At 47.0% G+C, this 19978-nt stretch overlaps 1 protein-coding gene and 3 long non-coding RNA genes across 6 annotated transcripts in view; 2 read left to right on the forward strand and 2 right to left on the reverse strand.

Moving 5' to 3' along the window:
* Window positions 1-5223, forward strand: part of LOC150044167 (uncharacterized) — a 58904-nt gene extending 53681 nt beyond the window's left edge. For both annotated transcript variants that reach the window (XR_016533217.1, XR_016533218.1), the window contains 2 exons: window positions 2603-2765; window positions 5137-5223. This is a non-coding gene — a long non-coding RNA (uncharacterized LOC150044167). The remainder of the gene's footprint in view (window positions 1-2602; window positions 2766-5136) is intronic.
* A 417-nt stretch (window positions 5224-5640) lies between these two features.
* LOC150044168 (uncharacterized) lies at window positions 5641-8332 on the reverse strand. 2 transcript variants are annotated; one of them, XR_016533222.1, is made up of 4 exons: window positions 7969-8332; window positions 7330-7419; window positions 6631-6743; window positions 5641-5726 (listed from the first exon to the last, which is right to left on the reverse strand). It is a non-coding gene; the product is annotated as an uncharacterized LOC150044168 (long non-coding RNA). The 2 variants fall into 2 exon arrangements; XR_016533221.1 differs by lacking the exon at window positions 5641-5726 and having other exon boundaries at window positions 6555-6743.
* Window positions 8333-13961: 5629 nt separating this feature from the next.
* Window positions 13962-17061, reverse strand: LOC150044169 (uncharacterized). Its single transcript, XM_090321745.1, has 5 exons — window positions 16894-17061; window positions 16523-16704; window positions 15632-15679; window positions 14950-15167; window positions 13962-14668 (listed from the first exon to the last, which is right to left on the reverse strand). The coding sequence occupies exons 1-5, from the start codon at window positions 17059-17061 to the stop codon at window positions 13986-13988; spliced, it is 1299 nt and encodes a 432-aa protein (XP_090177871.1). The 3' UTR covers window positions 13962-13985.
* Window positions 17062-17281: 220 nt separating this feature from the next.
* On the forward strand, window positions 17282-19875 carry LOC150044170 (uncharacterized). The gene is made up of 3 exons (XR_016533210.1): window positions 17282-17325; window positions 19011-19083; window positions 19637-19875. It is a non-coding gene; the product is annotated as an uncharacterized LOC150044170 (long non-coding RNA).
* Window positions 19876-19978: the final 103 nt, after the last annotated feature.

The following is a 19978-nucleotide window of genomic DNA, read 5'->3' on the forward strand; positions in this document are numbered from 1 at the left end:
TCTTTTGCTCAAGGCTTATGCTCTACCACTTTGAGCCACAGCACCACTTCCAGTTTCTGTTGGTTAAGCAGAGATAAGAATCTCAGGAACTTTCCTACCTGAGCTGGCTTTTAACCATGATCTTCATATCTTAGCCTCTTGAGTATTCCTTTCCTGAAATCCTAGGCTCCACCATTCTGACACTGCATTTTTGGGAAAATGAAGCAGAGGAAGGCGATTTATTCCCCCCACACACACACTCATTCCCCCTCTCCCCCTCTTCTGCTTTTTCTCCTCTCCCTCTCTCTCTCCCTCCCTACCTCCCCCTCTCTCTTTTACCCCTGCCCCAAATCCTGGCCTAACTCAGTTGGTGCTGTCCCTAAGCTTTTTACTCAAGGCTAGCACTCTACAACTTGAGTGAAAACTCCATTTTCAACTTTTTGGTGGACAATTGGAAATAAGAGTTTCATCCACTTTCCTGCTCCAGCTGGCTTTGAACCGAAATCTTCAGATCCCAGCCTCCTGAGCAGCTAGATTTACAGGCGTGAGCCACTGGCACCCGGATTCATTTCAGTTTTCTGAGGCTGGCCTGTATCTACACTTATTCCCCATTCAGGAGGGAATAGCCTGGGGCCCAAAGCCCATACTGGAGGCCACTATGAGGTGGTCCCAGGATGCACATAATTAACACAACTGAACATTGAAACATGGTGAAGATGGAAAACTGTGTTATGTCAAGAGACGAAATTTCAACAAATGGTGTTGAGAGATCAGCTTGACTTTTGTTGGTGATCTTTGTGAAGCTGGAAGTATCTCACCTGAGAAATAGGTTGGTACAGTGGTCAGCCTTGGGGTGGTAACACTGGCCAGACCCTCGTGACAGCACTACTAAAGGTGCTCTCTTTGGACTGAAGATTTGGCTTGGATGATTGTCAACCTGGATGGATGATTGACAGCCTTCTGATGTTTACAGAGCTGGGCTGGGCTGTTTCTTAATGATGAGGCTACTACTGTGAGTGACATTCTTGCTTAACCTGCCCTCCTAGGGCCAATTCAGAGTTCATGCCCCCAAAGAAATGTACTCCTATAAATATTATTTAATGTATTTTACTATAGTTTTTTTTTAATGCATGGGATATACCTGGACTACTGAATTTGTTATTTGTGTGGGTGAACTATATGGTTTGTGAGTTATAAAAAACCTGTGTTTAAAAAAAAAACTTGAGAAGAGAGATAATCAGATTTAACTAACTGGAATAGACATCTTTACCAAGGACAGTAAAAATGGCTAAGGAGCACAAAAGCTTTGATCAGCAAGACTTTATGGTAAGACCACAAAAAAATGTATTGCTTGTATGGGCTCAGGACACAGCTTATTTACAATCAATCTGTTTAAACAGGCTATATTGCAAACTACTTACTGTACTACACATGTGAATGAGCACATTCCATGCTGACAAGCTTAGCTACATGCTGATGGCTCAGATACCGCAAAGGAGAAAGAGCCAGTTCCGAAGAGAGCTTTTGACGCAGAAGAGGGCACCTCTCCATCCTAGGGCCTGGACAGCCATACAGCTGCCAATGGGAGATGTGTGGCCCCGGGTAGAGGGGCATCCTGGGTTCAGACAAGGAAATGCCCTCTATGTCACTGTGACTAAATCAAGACCTCCCTGGGCCCAGGAGAAGCAGGAACCACCACCGTGGGGCAGGCCCAGGCTTGTTGGGCAGCCAATGGCGGGAGCTCCCCTTGCCCAGGCCGGTAGCTGGGCCTCCAGGCGGTCTGGAGTGGCTGTGGGGTTCTGGACATTTGACCGGGCACTCACAGCCAGCTCGGGACCTCCATGGCCCTAAGGCTCGGGAGCAGGCAACGGGATTTGCCCCACGTTCACCCGGCTGCAGGGCTCCAAGGCCGGGCAAAGGCCGCAAGGGCGGGAAGCCACCGGAAGCGGCCCTGGCCCGCAGACTTCCGGCTGCTCCGGCCTAGACTTCCGGCTGCTCCGGCCTAGACTTCCGGCTGCCCCCGTTCTCCCCGCGTCTCCCTGGCTGGTTCTCTGCAGCAGACTCTCCGTTAAGGAAACCGCTCTCCCCCCTCCCCCAATTTCTCCCGGACTGAGAGGAGACCGGCCAGAGCCGGCACCCCAAAAAGGCTGGAGCGGTGGTGTTTGGTTGAAGCTTGAGAAGCCGGGCGCCCGTGGCTCGCGCCTAGCTACTCAGGAGGCTGAGATTTGAGGATGGCCGTTAGAAGCCAGCCGGGGCAGGTAAGTCCTCGAGACTCTTTCATCGCCAGTTAACCACAGAAGACGCCCGAAGTGGTGCTTGTGGTACAAGTGGCAGAGTGCCAGCCTTGAGCAAAAGAACCTCAGGGAGAGAGCACCCCAGGCCCAGAGTTCAAAGCCCGGGACCGGTACAGCGGGGAAGCTAACAGGGGGATAGAGTATGAGAGGAGTGGGGCAGGTGAGAGGTTAAGGGGATGGCCAGGAGCTGGAATGATTTGGGTCGGTTCTGCCTGGAACCAGCCAGACCAGTGAGAGTCTCCTGGTACAGTCCCCTTCCTCTTGGATGGTGCTTGGTTGGGGTTAGGGCCTACAAAACTGCGCATGTACATTTCAGTCTCCTCTTGCAGGCCGTGCTTCTTAGGCATCAGCATCCAGCTTTCATGTGTGTTTGAAGCACCAGAAGGAATTCAAGCCCCACATAGTTGCTTCTCTTGTTGGTGGAGAAGGCTGGCGTCCTGACCTTGAGGCAACCCTTGAAGACAAGCAGAGCTAAGCAGTACTTCCTGCCAGGTCTGTTCCAAGGCATGGGAGGGTGGTGTGGGAGAAGCACAGCCCACCTCACCCTGTTTGCTATTTGTGCTCTTCCCTGAAGTGGCTTTCCGTGAGGCCACTCCCCAAGCCGGGCCTCCTGAGCCAGCTCCCAGTCTGCTGCACTTTCAGTCTTGGCTGGCCCAGGGCATGGGTGTGGGGTGGCTGAGGGATTGTGTAGAGAACTGGGGCCTACTTCTCTATTCTTAGTAACTTTTGCTCTGAATGCACTGATTTTGTTGAGTTAGGCCTCAGAACAGGCCACCAGTGCCAGCTCTGAGCATTCTCCGAGTCTTTTATGCTCTCCAAATCATACACATGCTCTGAGACTGTACTAACCTTTCAGCTATGTGTTTAGTCTTGGCCAGCCCAGGGCATGGGGTGGGGTGACATGGCTGAGAAAATGTGTGGAGAACTAGAGCCTACTCTTCTCTCATTAACTGGGCCAGCTCCTAGTCTAGACCTGTTCCAAGTCTACAACTTCCCAGAGTGTGGACCAGTCACAAGTCTGTGCCTACCCCAAAGCCAGGTCAGCTCCAAGGCTGGACCTATTCTAAATTTTGGCCAGTGCTGAGACTGAGTCAGCTTGGAGTTTGAGCCTATTCCCAGTCTGTTCAGAACCTGCAGCTATGCAGTGTCATGTCTGTAGCAGGGCCTTGAGAAATTGTGTATGACATTCATTCTCCATTATTGAGGCCTTTTCCACCTTTTGCTAGGAATATCAAGATATTTTGTCTAGATTTTGGACCATGCAAATGGTATCCACAGCGGGCTCCCCCCACCCCCACCCCAAGGCTAGACAGCACTTTTATGCTGAGCCATGTCCCCTGCTGGTCTCATTAAGCCATCACCGCTCAGGACTGGTCCAAGATCTGTCCCATTAGAAGCTGGGTCTGTGTGGGGGTAGCAGAAGACAGTATCCAAAAGTGGGATCTAGAGGTCTATAAGACTTTATCTTTTTGGGGCCGGGAGTTTGGCCTAGTGGTTAAAGTGCTTGCCTAGCATGCGTGAAGACCCGGGTTCGATTCCACGGTACCACATACATAGATAAAAGCCAGAAGTGGTGCTGAGGCTCAAGTGGTAGAGCTCTAGCCTTGAGAAAGTCCAAGGACAGTGCTCAGGCCCTGAGCTCAAGCCCAGGACTGGCAAAAAAAAAAAACTGACTTTATCTTTTTTTATTTTTTACCAACCATATTCCAGATTCCATTCAGTAAAGACTGCAGGGTGCTGAGCCTTTGTTCTACAGAGACTGCCTTTGACTTAAGGCATTGTGATGAGAAAATACAGAGAGTTCAGAAGTTTGGGATCTTGCATGTAGGATCTGGGTGTAAGGCCCAATGTAGGCTAGGATGAGTAGATCCCAGCGGAAGTTATTTGGAGAACCTAGAACCTAGCCCAGGTCTTGAGGGGATGTGTGGAAAATTGTGTGTGTCTTTTTTTTTTTTTTTTTTTTTTTGCCAGTCGTGGGCTTGAGCTCAGGGCCTGAGCACTGTCCTTGGACTTTCTCAAGGCTAGAGCTCTACCACTTGAGCCTCAGCACCATTTCTGGCTTTTTTCTATGTATGTGGTATCGAGGAATCGAACCTGGGTCTTCATGCATGCTAGGCAAGCACTCTACCACTAGCCAAACTCCTGCCCCCCCCTTTTTTTTGCCAGTCCTGGGGCTTGAACTCAGGGCCTATTGTTCTTGTGCTTTCTCAAGGCTAGCATTCTACCCCTTGGCCTTTTGTGTGTATGTGATACCAAGGAATTGAATCCAGGGCTTCATGCATCCTAGGTGAGCATTCTACCACTAGGCCCTGATCCTGGCCTGGAACATTGTTTTTGCTAGCACCAGATGCTCATGCTTTAATCCTAGCTACTCAGAAGGCCAAGATCTAAGGATCACTGTTCAAACTTAGCCCATGTAGAAAAGTCCTTGATACTCTTTTTCCCCCCGAAAGGGTGAGATTTTTGTTTATTTAAGGAAAGATCAAACACAACCTAGGGGAAAGGAAATTTTCCTACCTAGCACCCAGACAGTATCCACCCCAAGGCATCTGACGAAACCAAACTGGGTAAAAAGACCCCAGCGGTGGTTTTATTTTAGAAAATGGCTGAAAATTGAAAGCAAGACAGAAGAAGAAAAATGTGGGAAGGGATGGCTATCCTGGGGGTGTGTGGGGGGCAGGGGGAGATGGCGACGCAGAAGGACCAAGCCGCAGCCTGCTTCACATGCATGTCCTTGATACACTGATTTTTTATTAAAAATTAGAATAGTAAATAAGCATTTTACAACAATGAGGACAAAAAGAAAAAGAAAGATTTCCTAAGGGAGGGAAGAAGGAAATTCTAATTCTACATCTTCCTCTAGGTTGCCTTCAGGAAGACATTCTAGGTCAGTGTCCTCAAAAGGATCTACCTCCTCATTAAAAGCAGGATTTCCTTCCTGAACTGAGGGAGAAGCAGATTCTACTTTCTCCATTGGAGACTGGTTTTCCTTCAGCAGGACAGATTTGTCCAGATACTCTGTGAGAACAAAGATTCATTTTCCTCAACGGAATCTAACTTTTAGACTTCACTTACTGTTTCTCTTGAACATAGACTGAACATTTTCCATTAGCCCTATGGGTGCTACTTTATCCTGTACAACAAGAGGAGTTCTGATTTGACTCGTTTGGAGCTGATCTAAACCAACTGTGAAAGCAAGGGGAAGACATTCTGAATCATCTTCTTGCTTCCTCCAGGGTACCTGGGGGTTCACCTGCGTCACATGTAAGGTTCAGAATATATGGATATCCACAGGACTTGAAACCTATTTGGGTATTTCTACAAATGGCACAAACCCTTCTATGTTTCTGGCGTCCAGTGATGGCTTAAGATCTCCACCCGTCACCATTGCTGCTATCACTGATGGATTCTTTGTCCCATGTTCAGAAGAAGCTGCTGTGTGGTGGCCCAAACCTGAGAATGGAAAGAAGTACACAAATCTGAGAGTGGACTTTAGAAGTTCAGGTATGATTCAAACTTCCATGAGGATCTAATGGTGGAAGCCATGGAATTTGAGTTTGGATTGGACTCTGATGAGAAGGCAGAGTCTTTCTAATTAGTGACTATGCCCCAATACTTTAGAAAAGAGAACAGACATTACCTGGTAGAGAATATCCCTAAAAGGACATTTTGACAACCTGGGTAGTACTAAGGGCTCTTGGCCAAACAGGGCCATCCCTAGATATTTAGGTTCCATCCCTACTCACAAGTTCTGAGGCATCTACACAAGAACTCCTTCCTCTTTTTCTTGGTCTCATTCATCACAGGCTCCCCCAGCTCATAAAGAAGAATTTGTATGCAGAGGAGCAGGTGAGGGCATGTTGAGCATGATGTAGTGCATGAGTTCTTTCACGGTGTCTTGGGTCTTGTGCTCAAGAACCTATCAGGGTAGAATTCTATCCACATGGTGAAGATGGAACTAATGGTGCTGTGGGCAGACGGGTGACAAGGAGAATGAGAGCCCACCCTCCCCATCCCAAGCCTCCCACCTTAGCCCCTTTCTGTCAGGACTCGCATGCTGTGGCTGTCCTATACACAGACCTGCATGTTGGGAAGCGGGAGGAGAACCCTGGGAGCAGGATGCTCCTCACAACATGCCTCTAGAAGCTTCTGAAAGACAAGTCTCCACCATTCTCACTGTGACAGGCAATGAGATGGTTGATTCCTCGCTGGATCTGACTTTCTGCACACAGCCCTTCCTGTCATCCCTGAGAGAACACATCCGCACCCACAGCGGTGTCCTCTGCCATTCACTGAAGTCCCAAGCCTCCACCCCCTTGTGGAAACCACAAGTGGTGTGCAAACAAGAAATTAGTACTTTGAATCAGAAGTCTCAAAGGTATCCATTTTGCAAGGAGAGAACTTCTCTTTGTGCCAAAGTCCACTTCTTCACTTGTTCATTTTCCTCACAGTTAGGACAGGGATCTGTGTCTATGGGAGGAAAGGAGGAAGTCACCTCTATAGTTCTCCTTTTCCAAACTAACATGACATCTGTGGGCCTGGGTACGTCTCCGATGGGAATATAAAATTGACAAATGGAGGGATATGTCTATAAGGTTCCATGAAAATTCTGCTAAGAAGCTTATATGCATCTGTCCAAAGTAAGTGTGCCAGTGGCACATGGCTCTAATCCTAATGAATCAGGAGGCTGAGATCTGAGGCATTATAATTTGAAACCAGGCTAGTCAGTATAAGTCTAAAGACACTTATCTTCAATTAACCAGAAAAAGGCCAGAGTTGGACCTGTGGCTCAAATGGGGCTATCTCTACTCACCAAAGGGACAATACTGAGGCCCTGAGTGCAAGTTGCAGGACTAGAACACACAAAAGCAAATGCTTCTGTGCTTATGGATAAGTAAAGCCAACATAATTCTCCTTGATGGCTTAGTAGTGATTTGGCCTCCACTTCACCTGCCCTCCCTCCCATCTTTCTTCTGCCTTTAGTACTCCACAGAGCTCCAAGATTGCTACTGAAACCTTATTTACTAGTGGGAAATGTGATTTCCTAGGGCCTCACCCGGGTGAGGGTGCAAGTTGGATCCTACTGGCACATGCCTGTAATCCTCGCCTCTCAGTAGGCAGACTTCTGAGGAGGCTCCAGTAGCTTCTGAGGGAAAAAAAATGTCCTGGGTGGTCTAGTCCTAAGTCAGGGTGTACACTGCTTTGTCTTGTGCCAAGTTCCTGTGAGAAGACCCAGTGAAGCAAAGGCTCAGAGAGGGACTCAGCCAAGAGGAGCTGAGCAGTCCTGCGTTTGAAGGGTGTACTCTCCCTTTTTAAACAGAATATCTAGCACTTGCTCCATTGTCCCACACTGTCTATAGTTGTGGAGGAAGTTATAAACAAAGAAGATATTGCCTTTCTGGTAGGCAGATATCAGGTTCATCACCAACATCTCCAGGAGGCCTGCCTCTAGCCTCCACACATTATACGACACATTCAATGTCAGGGCTGACACACTGTCACACTAAGGTGGTAAAATAAAAAATAAATGAACATGGGAATGGGAGCACACTTCAAATCGATAATTGTGGTAGACTGGATTGGAAACTACACAGAAATAACCTCTCAGTGTAGACACTTGAAAGCACACAAAACGAAGGTTCTAGTATGGGCCAGGCTGGGGTTAGATAGGTTTCCTGTGGTGAGTATACTTCACCTGAGTCGCCTGTCTTTCCCTTCGTGTTTTCTTGGAAAAATATCTGAGACATTGGACTTGTGGCTGGGCACTGATCCAATGTCGACAGCTTTGAGTGACGCAACCATACCTCTCTTTTCTGAGACCTGAGTTTCTTGACCTGCAAAGACAGCATGAGAACATCTTTCTTGTTTCTGAGTTGCAGACCAAATGAGCTGACTTGAACTCATGGTCAATTATGGTTGCCTGCTATTGGGGTTCCATGTTATATTCCATTTTGAGGGAGGCAGGATCACATTTCAGGGCCCAGTGACCTGTGCTGCTTCCTCACACAAGACAAACAGGAGACTGACATCTCCCCTCCCACATCACAATGTGCACATGGAGACACAGTCCACAGCACAGTTCTCCTTGTCTGTCCAATCCCAACATCCTCTGCTAGCCCTAGGTACTGGCATGGTCTCAGCTTCCAGGAGCCATTCCTAGGTCAGATCCATGCCTTATCTGTCACTATTACTCTCATCCTGCACAAACCATTTTGCCTGTCAGGACCTTCTGTGCCTGTCATGTGCTGCTTCTATGTATTGTTAGCCTGACAGATTGGCTGACAAAGGACCCTTTTGGTGCTCCCTCCTCACCTTGAAGTAACATTCCATTTGGTCAGTCACAGCCATAAATGGTAACAGCAGGCCCCCTTATGTACTATTTGGGCAGCTGCCATAAATCTTAGCCCACCATAATGGAATCCTCTGCTCTCACATGTTGCATGAAATCCTGCCCTTAGCCCCATGTAGATTATAAAAACCTCCATAGACGAAGACAAGGGCCTTTTCTGTCCGTCTGGTGAAAGAAGTAGCCTTGTCAGCTCCTCTGCTGACAATAAACCCCTTTCTGTGTATGTGCTTCTGTGTCTGCATTCCGTGATGGTGCTTTCATTGGTGCAGTGACTTGGATCTAGGCTCTCTTGGTGTTTTGCTTTTCCCCAGCTCATATTCTGGGGGAATCTGAGCTCCCCCAGAGACCTGATACCAGGCTCAGGCCCATCCAGACAACCACCAAGGTAAATTCTTCCTGACCGAGACCTTTCCTACATTCAACACAGGCTGATTCACCTCCTCTTCAGTGGTGAGTGACAGTTCAGGGCTCAGGACAAAAGGGTAAAAGCTTGGAGCTGTGTTCCAAGGAGGCCAAGGGCACTCCCAGCCAGTATAGGCCAGGGATCCAACATCTTTATGGTGTTGACCCATTTTGTTCTTCCCTTGCACATTCAGGACCCAGCAGTTGTGAGTGAAGACGCTTTTTGCTGCTTGGTCCCTCAGTCAGTTGACCAGAGTTCCTTTGGGGATGCCCACGGAAGCTCTTGCACTCACCATGGGAGGGAGCCTATCTAAAATCCCTCAGGAGTCTTCTCTAGGCTTTCTTTTGCCTGACCTAATTTGGCCCAATATTCACTGGACAGTGAGTCCACATGGCCCTTTCATGAAACACTGGATCCTGATATTTTACAGGTAAATACACACACACACACTCCTACAAGTGCATGGACAAGTGAAAAAGGCAATCTATGTACAGCCCCCACTCAAGCTCTCTTTGCCTCTTTACTTGTGCTCTTAAGAAGGGGGTCCTGGGAAACCCCTCCCCTAGATTTCCTGTCAAGGCTAGCTGTCCTGGCTTAAAATTCTCTTAGCAAAGATTAAGTACATTCTACCTCTCTGTAGCTGGTTCAGATTCTCTAAAAACTGTCAGTCTGCTTCAAAATCCCATAACGGGAATAGTTAGAGTAACACACCTAAAATAAATGACTGGTTTCATTTTTCTTTCCCAAGTCTATTCTCTTTAGAATCTGGATTCTTAATCTCTCTCTTACGGCAAAACTCTTCTAAGGAGGCTGCTGTAGGCCCCTGGGGAAACTCCTATCCTCTATGCCCTCTATAGGTCCAGTAGATTAACACCTGCCAAGGAAAAGACAAAAGACACTTGGTGGGTTTTTCATAAAACCCCTACTCTTCCACCATGCTTACTTGCCTTCACTCTTCCAGGTGTTCAAAGGATAATTTATATGCTAATGTGTCTCATTGCCAAAATTGTTTTTAAAAGTTTTCTGTTCTTGTGATAAATGTTTGTTTAAGCATAGAGACTCTGCTAAATTCTGCTTGTTGTTGGCTACATCTTTAGAACCACGTGGTTCTAAAGTTAGGACCAATTTTCTTTTTTGTTTTTTTTCAAAAGATCTAAGATGCCTTAAAGCTGTTGTGCACAAGTGTGTGTGAACATGTTCAAAGTAATCTCATTGTAACACATTAAAAACTGTCATCATGGTGTAAAAATTATTTGCTTTTTGACTACAATCATAACTAATGTGAACCTTGTGCTGAAGGAGTTAATTATCAATGAGCTGCTTGTTGAGAGAAAAAAAACAACAGGGGTATTAATGTGTGAGAAATAATGCGCCTACTACCTGACAAATGTAACTGTAACCCTCTATACATTATCCTCACAATAAAAAATTATTTAAAAAAATAACAAAGAAGTGTTTCCTTGGGATAAGAAAAGATTTGAAAATCAAAAATTGTCTTATAAATCCCCAAAAGTTCAAGTATATAGCAGATGATATGAGTATATCTTAAAGATAGAGCTTATGAGTAAAATTGGTGTGTAATTAAGTTGGCTGTGATTTAAATAAGGTCAACATTAATACACTGATGTAAAACCAGCATGGTAGTCTTTATGTCCGTCTATACTATTAAGTTTGTCAAGTTCTTAATTTTCTTTTTTCCAGTCCTGGGGCTTAAACTCAGGGCCTGAGCACTGTGTTGGGCTTTGTCAAGGCTAGAGCTCTACCACTTGAGCCACAGCACCACTTCTACTTTTTCTATGTATGTGGTATCAAGGAATCAAACCCCGGTCTTCATGCATGCTATGCAAGCAGAAGTGTTCAGGGATAGTGCCAAGGTCTTGAGTTCAACCCCGTGACTGACAAAAGAGATGCCATGTGGGACAAACCATCCAGGGACATAGCCAGTCCTGGCAATGAGGAATCATGGAGAGAAGTAAGAGGGGATGGTGTCACATCCTAAATGAAGCCTCTTTGTGCCTGCCCTTTCAAAATTAACTGGAGCTGGGAGATCAAGAAAAATACTTAGCTCGCCCATTTAGTGTTCATACATGTCTACCATCTAACTGGACAGGAGCTTACATTCTTGCTTTGTTCCCTGCTATTTGTATTTACAGTAAATCTTAGACTCAAGACACCCTTGTCAGCTAGCTTTCTGGATCTCCCATACAAACTCTGTAATCTAGACATCTACCAAAGCCTCATACTATGCCCTTAACTACTCATATCAAATCCTAGTCTCTGACTAGTAATTCCCCACAAGTTCATCACGCTCTCCCCTACCTAGACACTCTCTTCCTGTCCCCATTCAAGTCATATGGAAATTCCTCCTTCCCTGTATTGGGCCACAACCTGGCTTATGCTCTAAATGGAACTTTTCCTGATTTATGGTTAGAGTGTGTACTCCCATGTTGTCCATGTTAACTTACCCTGTCACCTTGTCAGCTTTTTGCTTGATCTCACCTTTTCAAAAGTTTCTCTTTCTCAGGATAATAGCCCTCATTCAGGACACCACCTGGGGACAAGGCAAGGTCAGTCTATTACAACAAGCAGAGGCTTCCCTTATACCACCCTGCCCAGTGCAGACCTGGAATCTAAAGACCCAGTCCCAATGACTCCTTGATGCTCCATGCCAGCAAGAAGTGACCAGAAAAGACCACGACCCCCATTGGCTTTGGCACCTTTAAAAATGTCTACTATTTCTTTCTCCTCCTGTGATCCTAAGATAAAGCTGAAAGTGTTTCCCCTTCAGGACACTGGGAGTCAGGTACCATGTTATATCTCTAAGATGGAGAAGGCATCGTCCATTTCTTCTCTGTGCTCAACCAAAGTTTTGGTTAAGTCAGTTATCATGGTCCCCAACAGAATGCTGTTTTGGTGTGAATTCTTCTCATTCTGCATGGGACCTAGCACACCCTTCCCTTGCACTGTCGTAGCCCCAGTTCTATACATGCTGTCCATACAACTTGCACCAAATTTCAGGTATTGGCCAATGAAGACCTTAGGATACCAAGCCTACAGAATGAGCTCTCCACCTACCTCTTTTGGTAGGAATAAGCCTGGTAGCTAACATCTGTTGAAAAAAAAAATCCTCAGGAGGTTTGTATCATTCAACAGCTAGACACACGAAGCACTACAGGCTAATGAAACCACAGTGGCCCTTAACCTGCTACAGATACAACCAAACTCTGGCAAACATGGCCCTCCAAAACTGAAGGGCTCTAGATTTGTTAATGTCTGAGAGACGTTTTTCTTGGGAAAAAATGTGTTGCTACTGTATAAACATGAGTGGCAGAGTATAACAAAACATAAATCTGAGAAGATAGCTGCTAGCCTGAGACAATCTGGAATCTGAGGTCTGTTATAGCCCTTCTGGGGATCAATCACTCCTTGACTGTGCCTCTCTTGGGTCTGCTGGGAAGCTTTTTTTTTTTTTTCACTTTTTATTAATTGTGCCTTACATTTTTAGATAGCCACAAAAAGAACCACCCTAGACAAAGAAAAGCACTTTGTCTCTCCCTCTGGGAAGAGAACTAGCCTTGTCAGCTCTGTTGACAAAAAAACCCTTTCTCTATATGTGCCTGTGTCCATGTGGTTTTCTGAGATGGGTGCTTTCATTTTTGACATCTTTGTCCTAGGACATTGTTAGCTTTCTATAACCTAATAATCTGACCTTCAAGCCCCTCTGTGCTGTCATCTGGAGAAAATGCAAACACATACAGATGGGAAAATCAAAGAAGTATTGGAAACCAAACACAATTTTACAGGTGCTCATTCCTGAAAAAATAGACTATTTTTTGATACTTTTTGTCAATAAATGCCACGTTTAAATGTAGTGAAATTTTCATGAAGCCATTTGGGAAGTATGTATACTTGTGCTTTTGGGCTCAGAGCTAGCACTCTACCAAATAGAGCCAAAAATCACTTGCCCTTGCAATACATGTGATTAACATTTCAAGGTGTTTCACAAAGGAGACTCTGACCCTGTTAAAGTACCAGCAATGGCTTTGGTATCCTGGTTGAAGTAGGTAGAAAGACATGTCTTCATCCCCATCCCCATAGAGAAGAGACTCGGTATAGCAGCTGTTGTCTACAGGGTTGTTTTCTTTTGCAGGTTCTGGGGTTCTGGGGCTTGAACTTAACATATCAATTGTTTCTGCCTTTGGCTAGGCCCAGCATTGACAAATTTCATAACCGATTTATATTTTGTAAGTGTAGTGGAATTTGAACTGTTGAGTTCTTTTTTTGTTCAATGGTCAGATAATTTTTTTATTGTAATTAAGGGTTACATTATATTCACCAGATAGGAGGTGTATTACTGTGCCGGGAGTTTGGCCTAGTGGTAGAGTGCTTGCCTAGCATGCACGAAGACCTGGGTTCCATTCCTCAGTACCACATACATAGAACAAAGCCCGAAATGGTGCTGAGGCTTAAGTGGTAGAGCTCTAGCCTTGAGAAAGTCCAAGGACAGTGGCTCAGGCCCTGAGCTCAAGCCCAGGACTGGCAAAAAAAAAAATTTTCTCCCCAAAGTAGTTTTCTGATGTTGAGGGTGAATTTTTCTGACATATTTGTACAAAGCACAATAGATGTGTACACAGATAAACTCACTGCTGGAAGAGAGTCCTACATACCACTACATTTACTCTGGCATTTGTCCCAGTTGACATGGGATGAGCTTGAGGTTCAAAGGGGAACACTTTTCTGGGTCATCTGATCTGTGTCCTAGCTTTTTTAGCAGCCCTATCACCCCACAGAGGCATGGCCTGGATTCCTTGCCACATTTCAGAGTTCCCCGTATATGCAGTAATTCTCTTGTACAGCTCCAGGATGTGCATGGGGCACTAGATTGTAGGTAGGAAAAAAAACCCCACAATATTTAGGATTCATGAATTGTACAACGTAATAGAAACACATTTTAATAAACTTAGAACAGTAAATAGAGTGAACATTTTACAACTATCAAGACCAAAATAAAAACAGGTATTGTCCAAGGGAGGAAGGAGGGAAGCGCTAATTTTACATCTTCCTCTAAGTTGACTTCAGACAAAAATTCTAGGTTGGGGTCCTCAAAGAGATCTACTTCCTTAGGGAAGACGGGATTTCCTTCCTGAGGTGGGGCAGGGGCAGGTTCTAGTTTCTCAGGTGGAGACTGAATCTCCTGCAGCTGGACAAATTTGTCCTGATATTCTGTGAGGACAGACTCGCTTTCCTCGACGGACTTTTGAACTTCATTTAGGAGTTCTGTTGAACTTAGACCGGGGACATTCTCCATGAGCCCCTCAGGGGCTCCTTCATCCTGCACCGCAGGAGTGCTGACTTCACTTGTTTGGAGCCGGTCCGGGCGGACTGTGAAGGTCAACGGGAGAAATTCTGGATCTTCCTCCTCCTCAGGGTCGCCTGCAGGTTCACCCGTGTCACGTGTGGGGTTCACAACGGGGATGTCCACAGCATCCAAAACCTCTTTGGGCCTCACTACTAAGGGCACAAACCGCTGTATATTCACATGCTGTCTAGAGTCCAGTGGTGGCTCCGGATTTCCATCCATCACCATGGCCGCTGGGTTCTGCATCTCCACTTTAGGAGCAGCTGCTCTACGGCGGCCCAAACCTGAGAACAGAAACACATACAGGACTCTTAGAGTGGACTCTAGAAGTTCTGGTGTGACTCAGCTTCCATGAGGATCTAATGGAGGAAGCTGCTGAATTTGGGTTTGGACTGATAAGAAGGTAGGTAGGGCCTTTCTCATGAATGGCTATGCCCGAGTACTTTCAGTAAGAGAAGAGAATATCCATCGAAGGACATTTTGCCAACCTGGCTAGTACTGAGGGTTCTCAGCCAATCACCAGCCTGGTAGGACTGTCCCTAGGGGCCCAGGCTCCTCTACTCACAAGCTCTCAGGCGCCTACACAAGGACTTCTTCTTTCTCTTGGTCCGACTGGACTCCTCCAGCTGGTCAAGAATAAAACGTAAGCGGAGTAGCAGGACCGAGGAGGGCATATTGAGGAGGACATAGTACATGAGGTCATGCAGGGCCTCTGGGTTCTGGCACTTAAAGAAATCGTCGGGGTAAAAGTCCATCCACATAGTGAAAAAGCAGCAGAGGGCGCTGTGGGCAGATTGGGGACAAAAAGAGTGAACACCGCCCTGATGCCATCCTGAGCCTCCCATAGCCCCTTTCTTGCAGGACTTGCAGGCTGTGGCTGTCCATCCAATATGCAACTTGTATGTTAGGAAGTGGGGTGAGACTACTGTAAGCGGGATGTCCCTCATAACTCACTTCTAGAAGCTTCTGAAAGACAGTTCTCTAAAATTCTCACTGTGACAGGCAATGAGAAGGTTGTTTCCACACGGCATCTGACTTTCTGCACACAGCCCTTCCTGTCATCCCTGAGAGAACACACCCACACCCACAGCGGTGTCCTCTGGCATCCACTGAAGTCCCAAGCCTCCACCCCCTTGTGAAAAATCACAAGTGGTGTGCAGGTGAGAAATCTGCACTTTGGATCAGAAGCCTCAAATATACCCATTTTGCAGGGACAAGCCTTCCTTTTGTACCAAAAATCCACTTACTTCTTTATTTGTTCATCTTCCTCACAATGAGGGCGGAGGCATCTGTACCTATGGGAGGAGAGGAGGAAGTCAGCTGTTAACAGAACATCCAAGAGGCTGGGTAAGTCCCAGATGGGAATGTAAAACAGAGACAAACAAGTGAGATATGTTTATGCAGTTCTGTGAAAATTCTACAAAGAGGCTTATATGCATCTGTCCATTGTCAATGAGCCAGTGGCTCATGCCTCTAGCTAATTGGGAGACTCAGGTGTGAGGTCACAATTTGAGGGCAGCATGGTCAGAAAATGTCTGAACATACTCATGTTCAATGACCCAGCCCCAAACCAGAAATGGACATCAAGCTGAAATGGTAGTTGTGTGTACCAAAGGACAGCCCTCTGGCCCTGAGTTCAAGATACAGGATTAGCACATACACACAAAAGGAAACACTTCAAAGGTCTGTAAATAAATACACACAATATAATCCTTCCATGATGGCTCAGAAGACATTTGGCCCCCGGTTCACACCCCCAGCCTTTCCTCTTTCTACATGACTTCACAAGATTATTACTGGAATCTTATTTACTAATGGGAAATGTGATTTCCTAGGGCCTCACCTAGGTGAGGGCTGAAGTGGGGTGCCACTGGCTAACACGAGTGTTCCTAACCTCTCAGTATTCAGACTTGTGAGGCCCCAGTAGCTTCTGAGGGAAATGAAATATCCACACTGGAGACACAGAGTCCTGACTGAACTAGGAAACTGAACCTGTAAACTCCAGGGTGTAAACTCCTTTGTCCCATTGCCTAAGGGAAGACCCCAGTGAAAAGAACAGGCTCAGGGCCGGGCCAGGTATTCCCAAGACTCAGCCAGTGGAGGCTGAGCAGCCCTGGGCTTGAAGGGGGAGCACTCACTTTTTGAAAAGAATAGCCAGCAGCTGCTCCATTGTCCCATACGATCTGTAGCTGTGAAGGAAACTTCTAACAACGTACAGCTCGCCTTTCCGGTGGGCACGGACCATGTTCACCACCAGCTTCTCCAGCAGGCCTGCCTCCGGGCGCCACACGTTCAGGCTCGGGGCTGAATCATTGTCACCCTAAAGTAGTAAAGAAAATGAATCTTACAAACATGGAAATAGGAACACACTTCAAACTGAGTACTTGTCATAGAGTGAACTGAAAACCACACAAAGTACTCTCTCAGTCTAGACACTTGAAAACACACAAAAAGAAGGTTCTAATGTTAACCAGGACGGGGTCAAATAGGTTTCCTATCAGGAACATACCTTGCCTGAGTTGCCTTGTATTTTCCTTAGTTTCTTCCTGGATAAGGGCTTTTCACATTGGGCTGGTGGCTGGGCGCTCACCCAGGGTCGATAGGGTTCAGTATGGCCATCAGGCCTCTCTTGCCTGAGACGTGAGTCTCTCGTCCTGCGAAAACAACACAGAAACATGATTCTCGCTCCTGAATCACAGGCCAAGTGAGCTGGCTTGAGCCGACAGGCATTTATCTTTGCCTGGCTATCAGGGTTCTATGATCTATTCCATTGTGAGGGAGGCAGGGTCATCTCTCAGCCCAATGACCTATGCTGCTTCCTCACACAAGACCAACTGGAGGCTGACATCTCCCCTCCCACATCACAATGTGCACATGGAGACACAGTCCACAGCACAGTTCTCCTTGTCTGTCCAATCCCTACATCCTCTGCTAGCCCTAGGTACCAGCATGTCTCAGCTTCCAGGAGCCATTCCTAGGTCAGATCCATGCCTTATCTGTCACTATTACTCTCATCCTGCACAAACCATTCTGCCTCTCAGGGCCCTCTGTGCCTGCCATGTGCTTCTTGTACAAATTTTGACATCTCTATGGTGTTCACCTTTTTTTTGTTGTTGGTTTTGGGGCCTGGGCACTGTCCCTGAGCTCTTCAGCTCAAGGCTATAGCCCTGCCCCTTGACAGCCGCAGCACCACTTTCGGTTTTCTGGTGGTTAATTGGATATAAGAGTCTCACAGACCTTATGACTAGGCTGGCTTTGAACTGTGATCCTCAGATTTCAGCCTCCTGAGTAGCTAGGATTATAGGCATGAGCCACTGCACCCGGCAAGTATTCAACTTTTTTGTGACATTTCCAGGCATCATTGATCCAAGCACATTTTGTGGGGGCAGATTTCCCTGCCCCAGGGCCATGCACAGATGCACAGGACAATTGAGGGATCCATCCCATGGCCAACCGCCAGGACTGTCACAATAAGCCGCAGCGCATCAAAGAACCACTTCTTAGTAGGGAGTGCATCCCAGCCAGGCCACTACTTGTCCCACCAGGAAAGCGCACACTTAGTTTACTAGGCCACCTAGGGGTGAGAATGTCACCAGCTAACTCATTCATGTGGCCTGGGCGCCTCCAAGATGAGGACTGTCGGGGTCCTTCGTTCCGGTCCCTCTCAACTAGGAGGAGGGATGGGGAAAAACACGCCCCGACCAGGACGAGCTGTGAGAGGAGAGGGCCCACTGTCCTCCTGCACTCAGCCTTCCTTCCCCAGAGCACGAACAGAGACACCACACAGCTTCATCAAGGCAGGAAAATCTTTCTCCAACCCCCCCCCTCCTCATATTGGGTGCGGGAGCCTATCAGCACAACAGGTGGGCAGGATAAAGAGAGTCACATGTTTACCCCTAGTACAGGTCTCAGCAGAAAGTTATTAGACATGGCGTTACTCGCCCCCAACATCTCCCCTGTTTTTATTTTAGAAAAAAGAAAAAACCTAGGGTATGTGAGGCTACCATCCTATCAGATCGACTGTGCCTGTCTTAGGTGTTTCCAAGCTCGCTAGTCTTCTTACCCGTCATGGGATCACCAAGTCCCTTTTACTTGGCTCCTGTCTTAGGTTGATAGGCTACCAGCCATCCATTTAAGCAAATCAGACCTGAGGGGATGCACCTATTTCCATGGGAGCAGATGCCTGTCGCATTAGCATTCTGTGGGGCACGTCACATCAAGGGTAAAAGGCCTACCTCACGGCCCAGTGCTCACTTTCTGGTTTTGGAGGTTCAACCTGCCTGTCTCCTGGTTGGGAGGTTTGGCTGTGGTTTGTGATGTAAAATAAGGCTACCTCGAACCCATGGATTGGCCTCGCTGCCCTCTCTGACCGCACCTACCTCCCCCTGTCCTGCCTACTTTTATGTTAATAGATTCCTGCTTCTTACTTTAGCCCCTGGTATCTTCCCATTAAACGAGTCTGCTGTGACATTCTCCCTGGCGCGTCTGTGTCTTCCCTCTGGAGAGGGAGGGCTGGGTGAAGGCGGCCAGCCGGCCCTATCCTTTCTCAGTCTCGTCTTAGTCGGGGCGTGTTCTCTTTGCCCTTCCTGCTGGTCAGGAGGCAAAGAGCGCTAAAAACCCCGACAGTTCTGGCGCGAGAGGAACGCTCATCAGAAGCGGAATTGTCTGCGAGCCGAGCCAAGTGGATGTGGATGACGAGGTACGGGTCTCCCTGAAAAGTTGGGGCCTTAAACCTAACATTATCTGCCAGACTGATGTAACCTACTAAGCACTCTTTGGAAAATTATGTCTGTAGATACTCATTCACATGCTTGTTGGGCCACTGCACATTCCGGTGAAAGAGCCTGACACGCTGAAAGCCATTCTTTACAATGTTTTGTTATCTTGAGTTTACCCCTACAGGTTAAAATGGATAATGGGCCTTGTTTTAATAAAACAAAAGGGGGGAGGCAACCCCCATGACCAATTGAGGACAGCTATACTTACATTATTTTAAATTTTTCCGAAGATCAGCCTCTGACTGCCTTTCAGAGACACTGGTCTAATCAGACGCCTTATTTAAAGGTTGAAGTCCGTTGAAAGGCCCTGATCCCCTCATTAGTGTGGGGAGAGGATTTGGATGTGTCTTCCCGGTGGGAGAACCAAACCCAATTTGGGTACTGGCTAGAGATTTAAAATACTGTCAGCAAACAAAAAATTAATTACCCAAGAGCACCCCTTCTTAAGGTATGCTTTCTCCCTCTCCTTCACAGGAATAAGGAGACCATACCGGACGCCCTGCTTAGCTGTGGTTGGAATCCTCAGTCACCGTCCTTCTAAAAGACCCGCGGAGACCCGCACCCAAGGACGCACACACGGACCACTGGATGCAACAGGCAAGAGGATTTTATTCGGGCATATGCTCGGGCTCCCAAGTCCACTTGACCACGAGATCCGCAAGGTTCGGGTCAGTGTCTGGGCTCGGGCTTCTCAGGTACACGTGACCTCGAGATCCGTGAGGTTCGGGTCAGTGGCTGAGAGCCCCGATCTGTCTCGGGAGTGACTTTTTATAGAGCCTTACCGTCTGTTATAGCAGAGCCCGCGCTTTTACAGCC

This window comes from Megascapheus bottae, chromosome 30 (assembly GCF_031878675.1).
Source record: "Megascapheus bottae isolate mThoBot1 chromosome 30, mThoBot2.hap1, whole genome shotgun sequence".
NCBI lineage: Eukaryota > Metazoa > Chordata > Mammalia > Rodentia > Geomyidae > Megascapheus > Megascapheus bottae.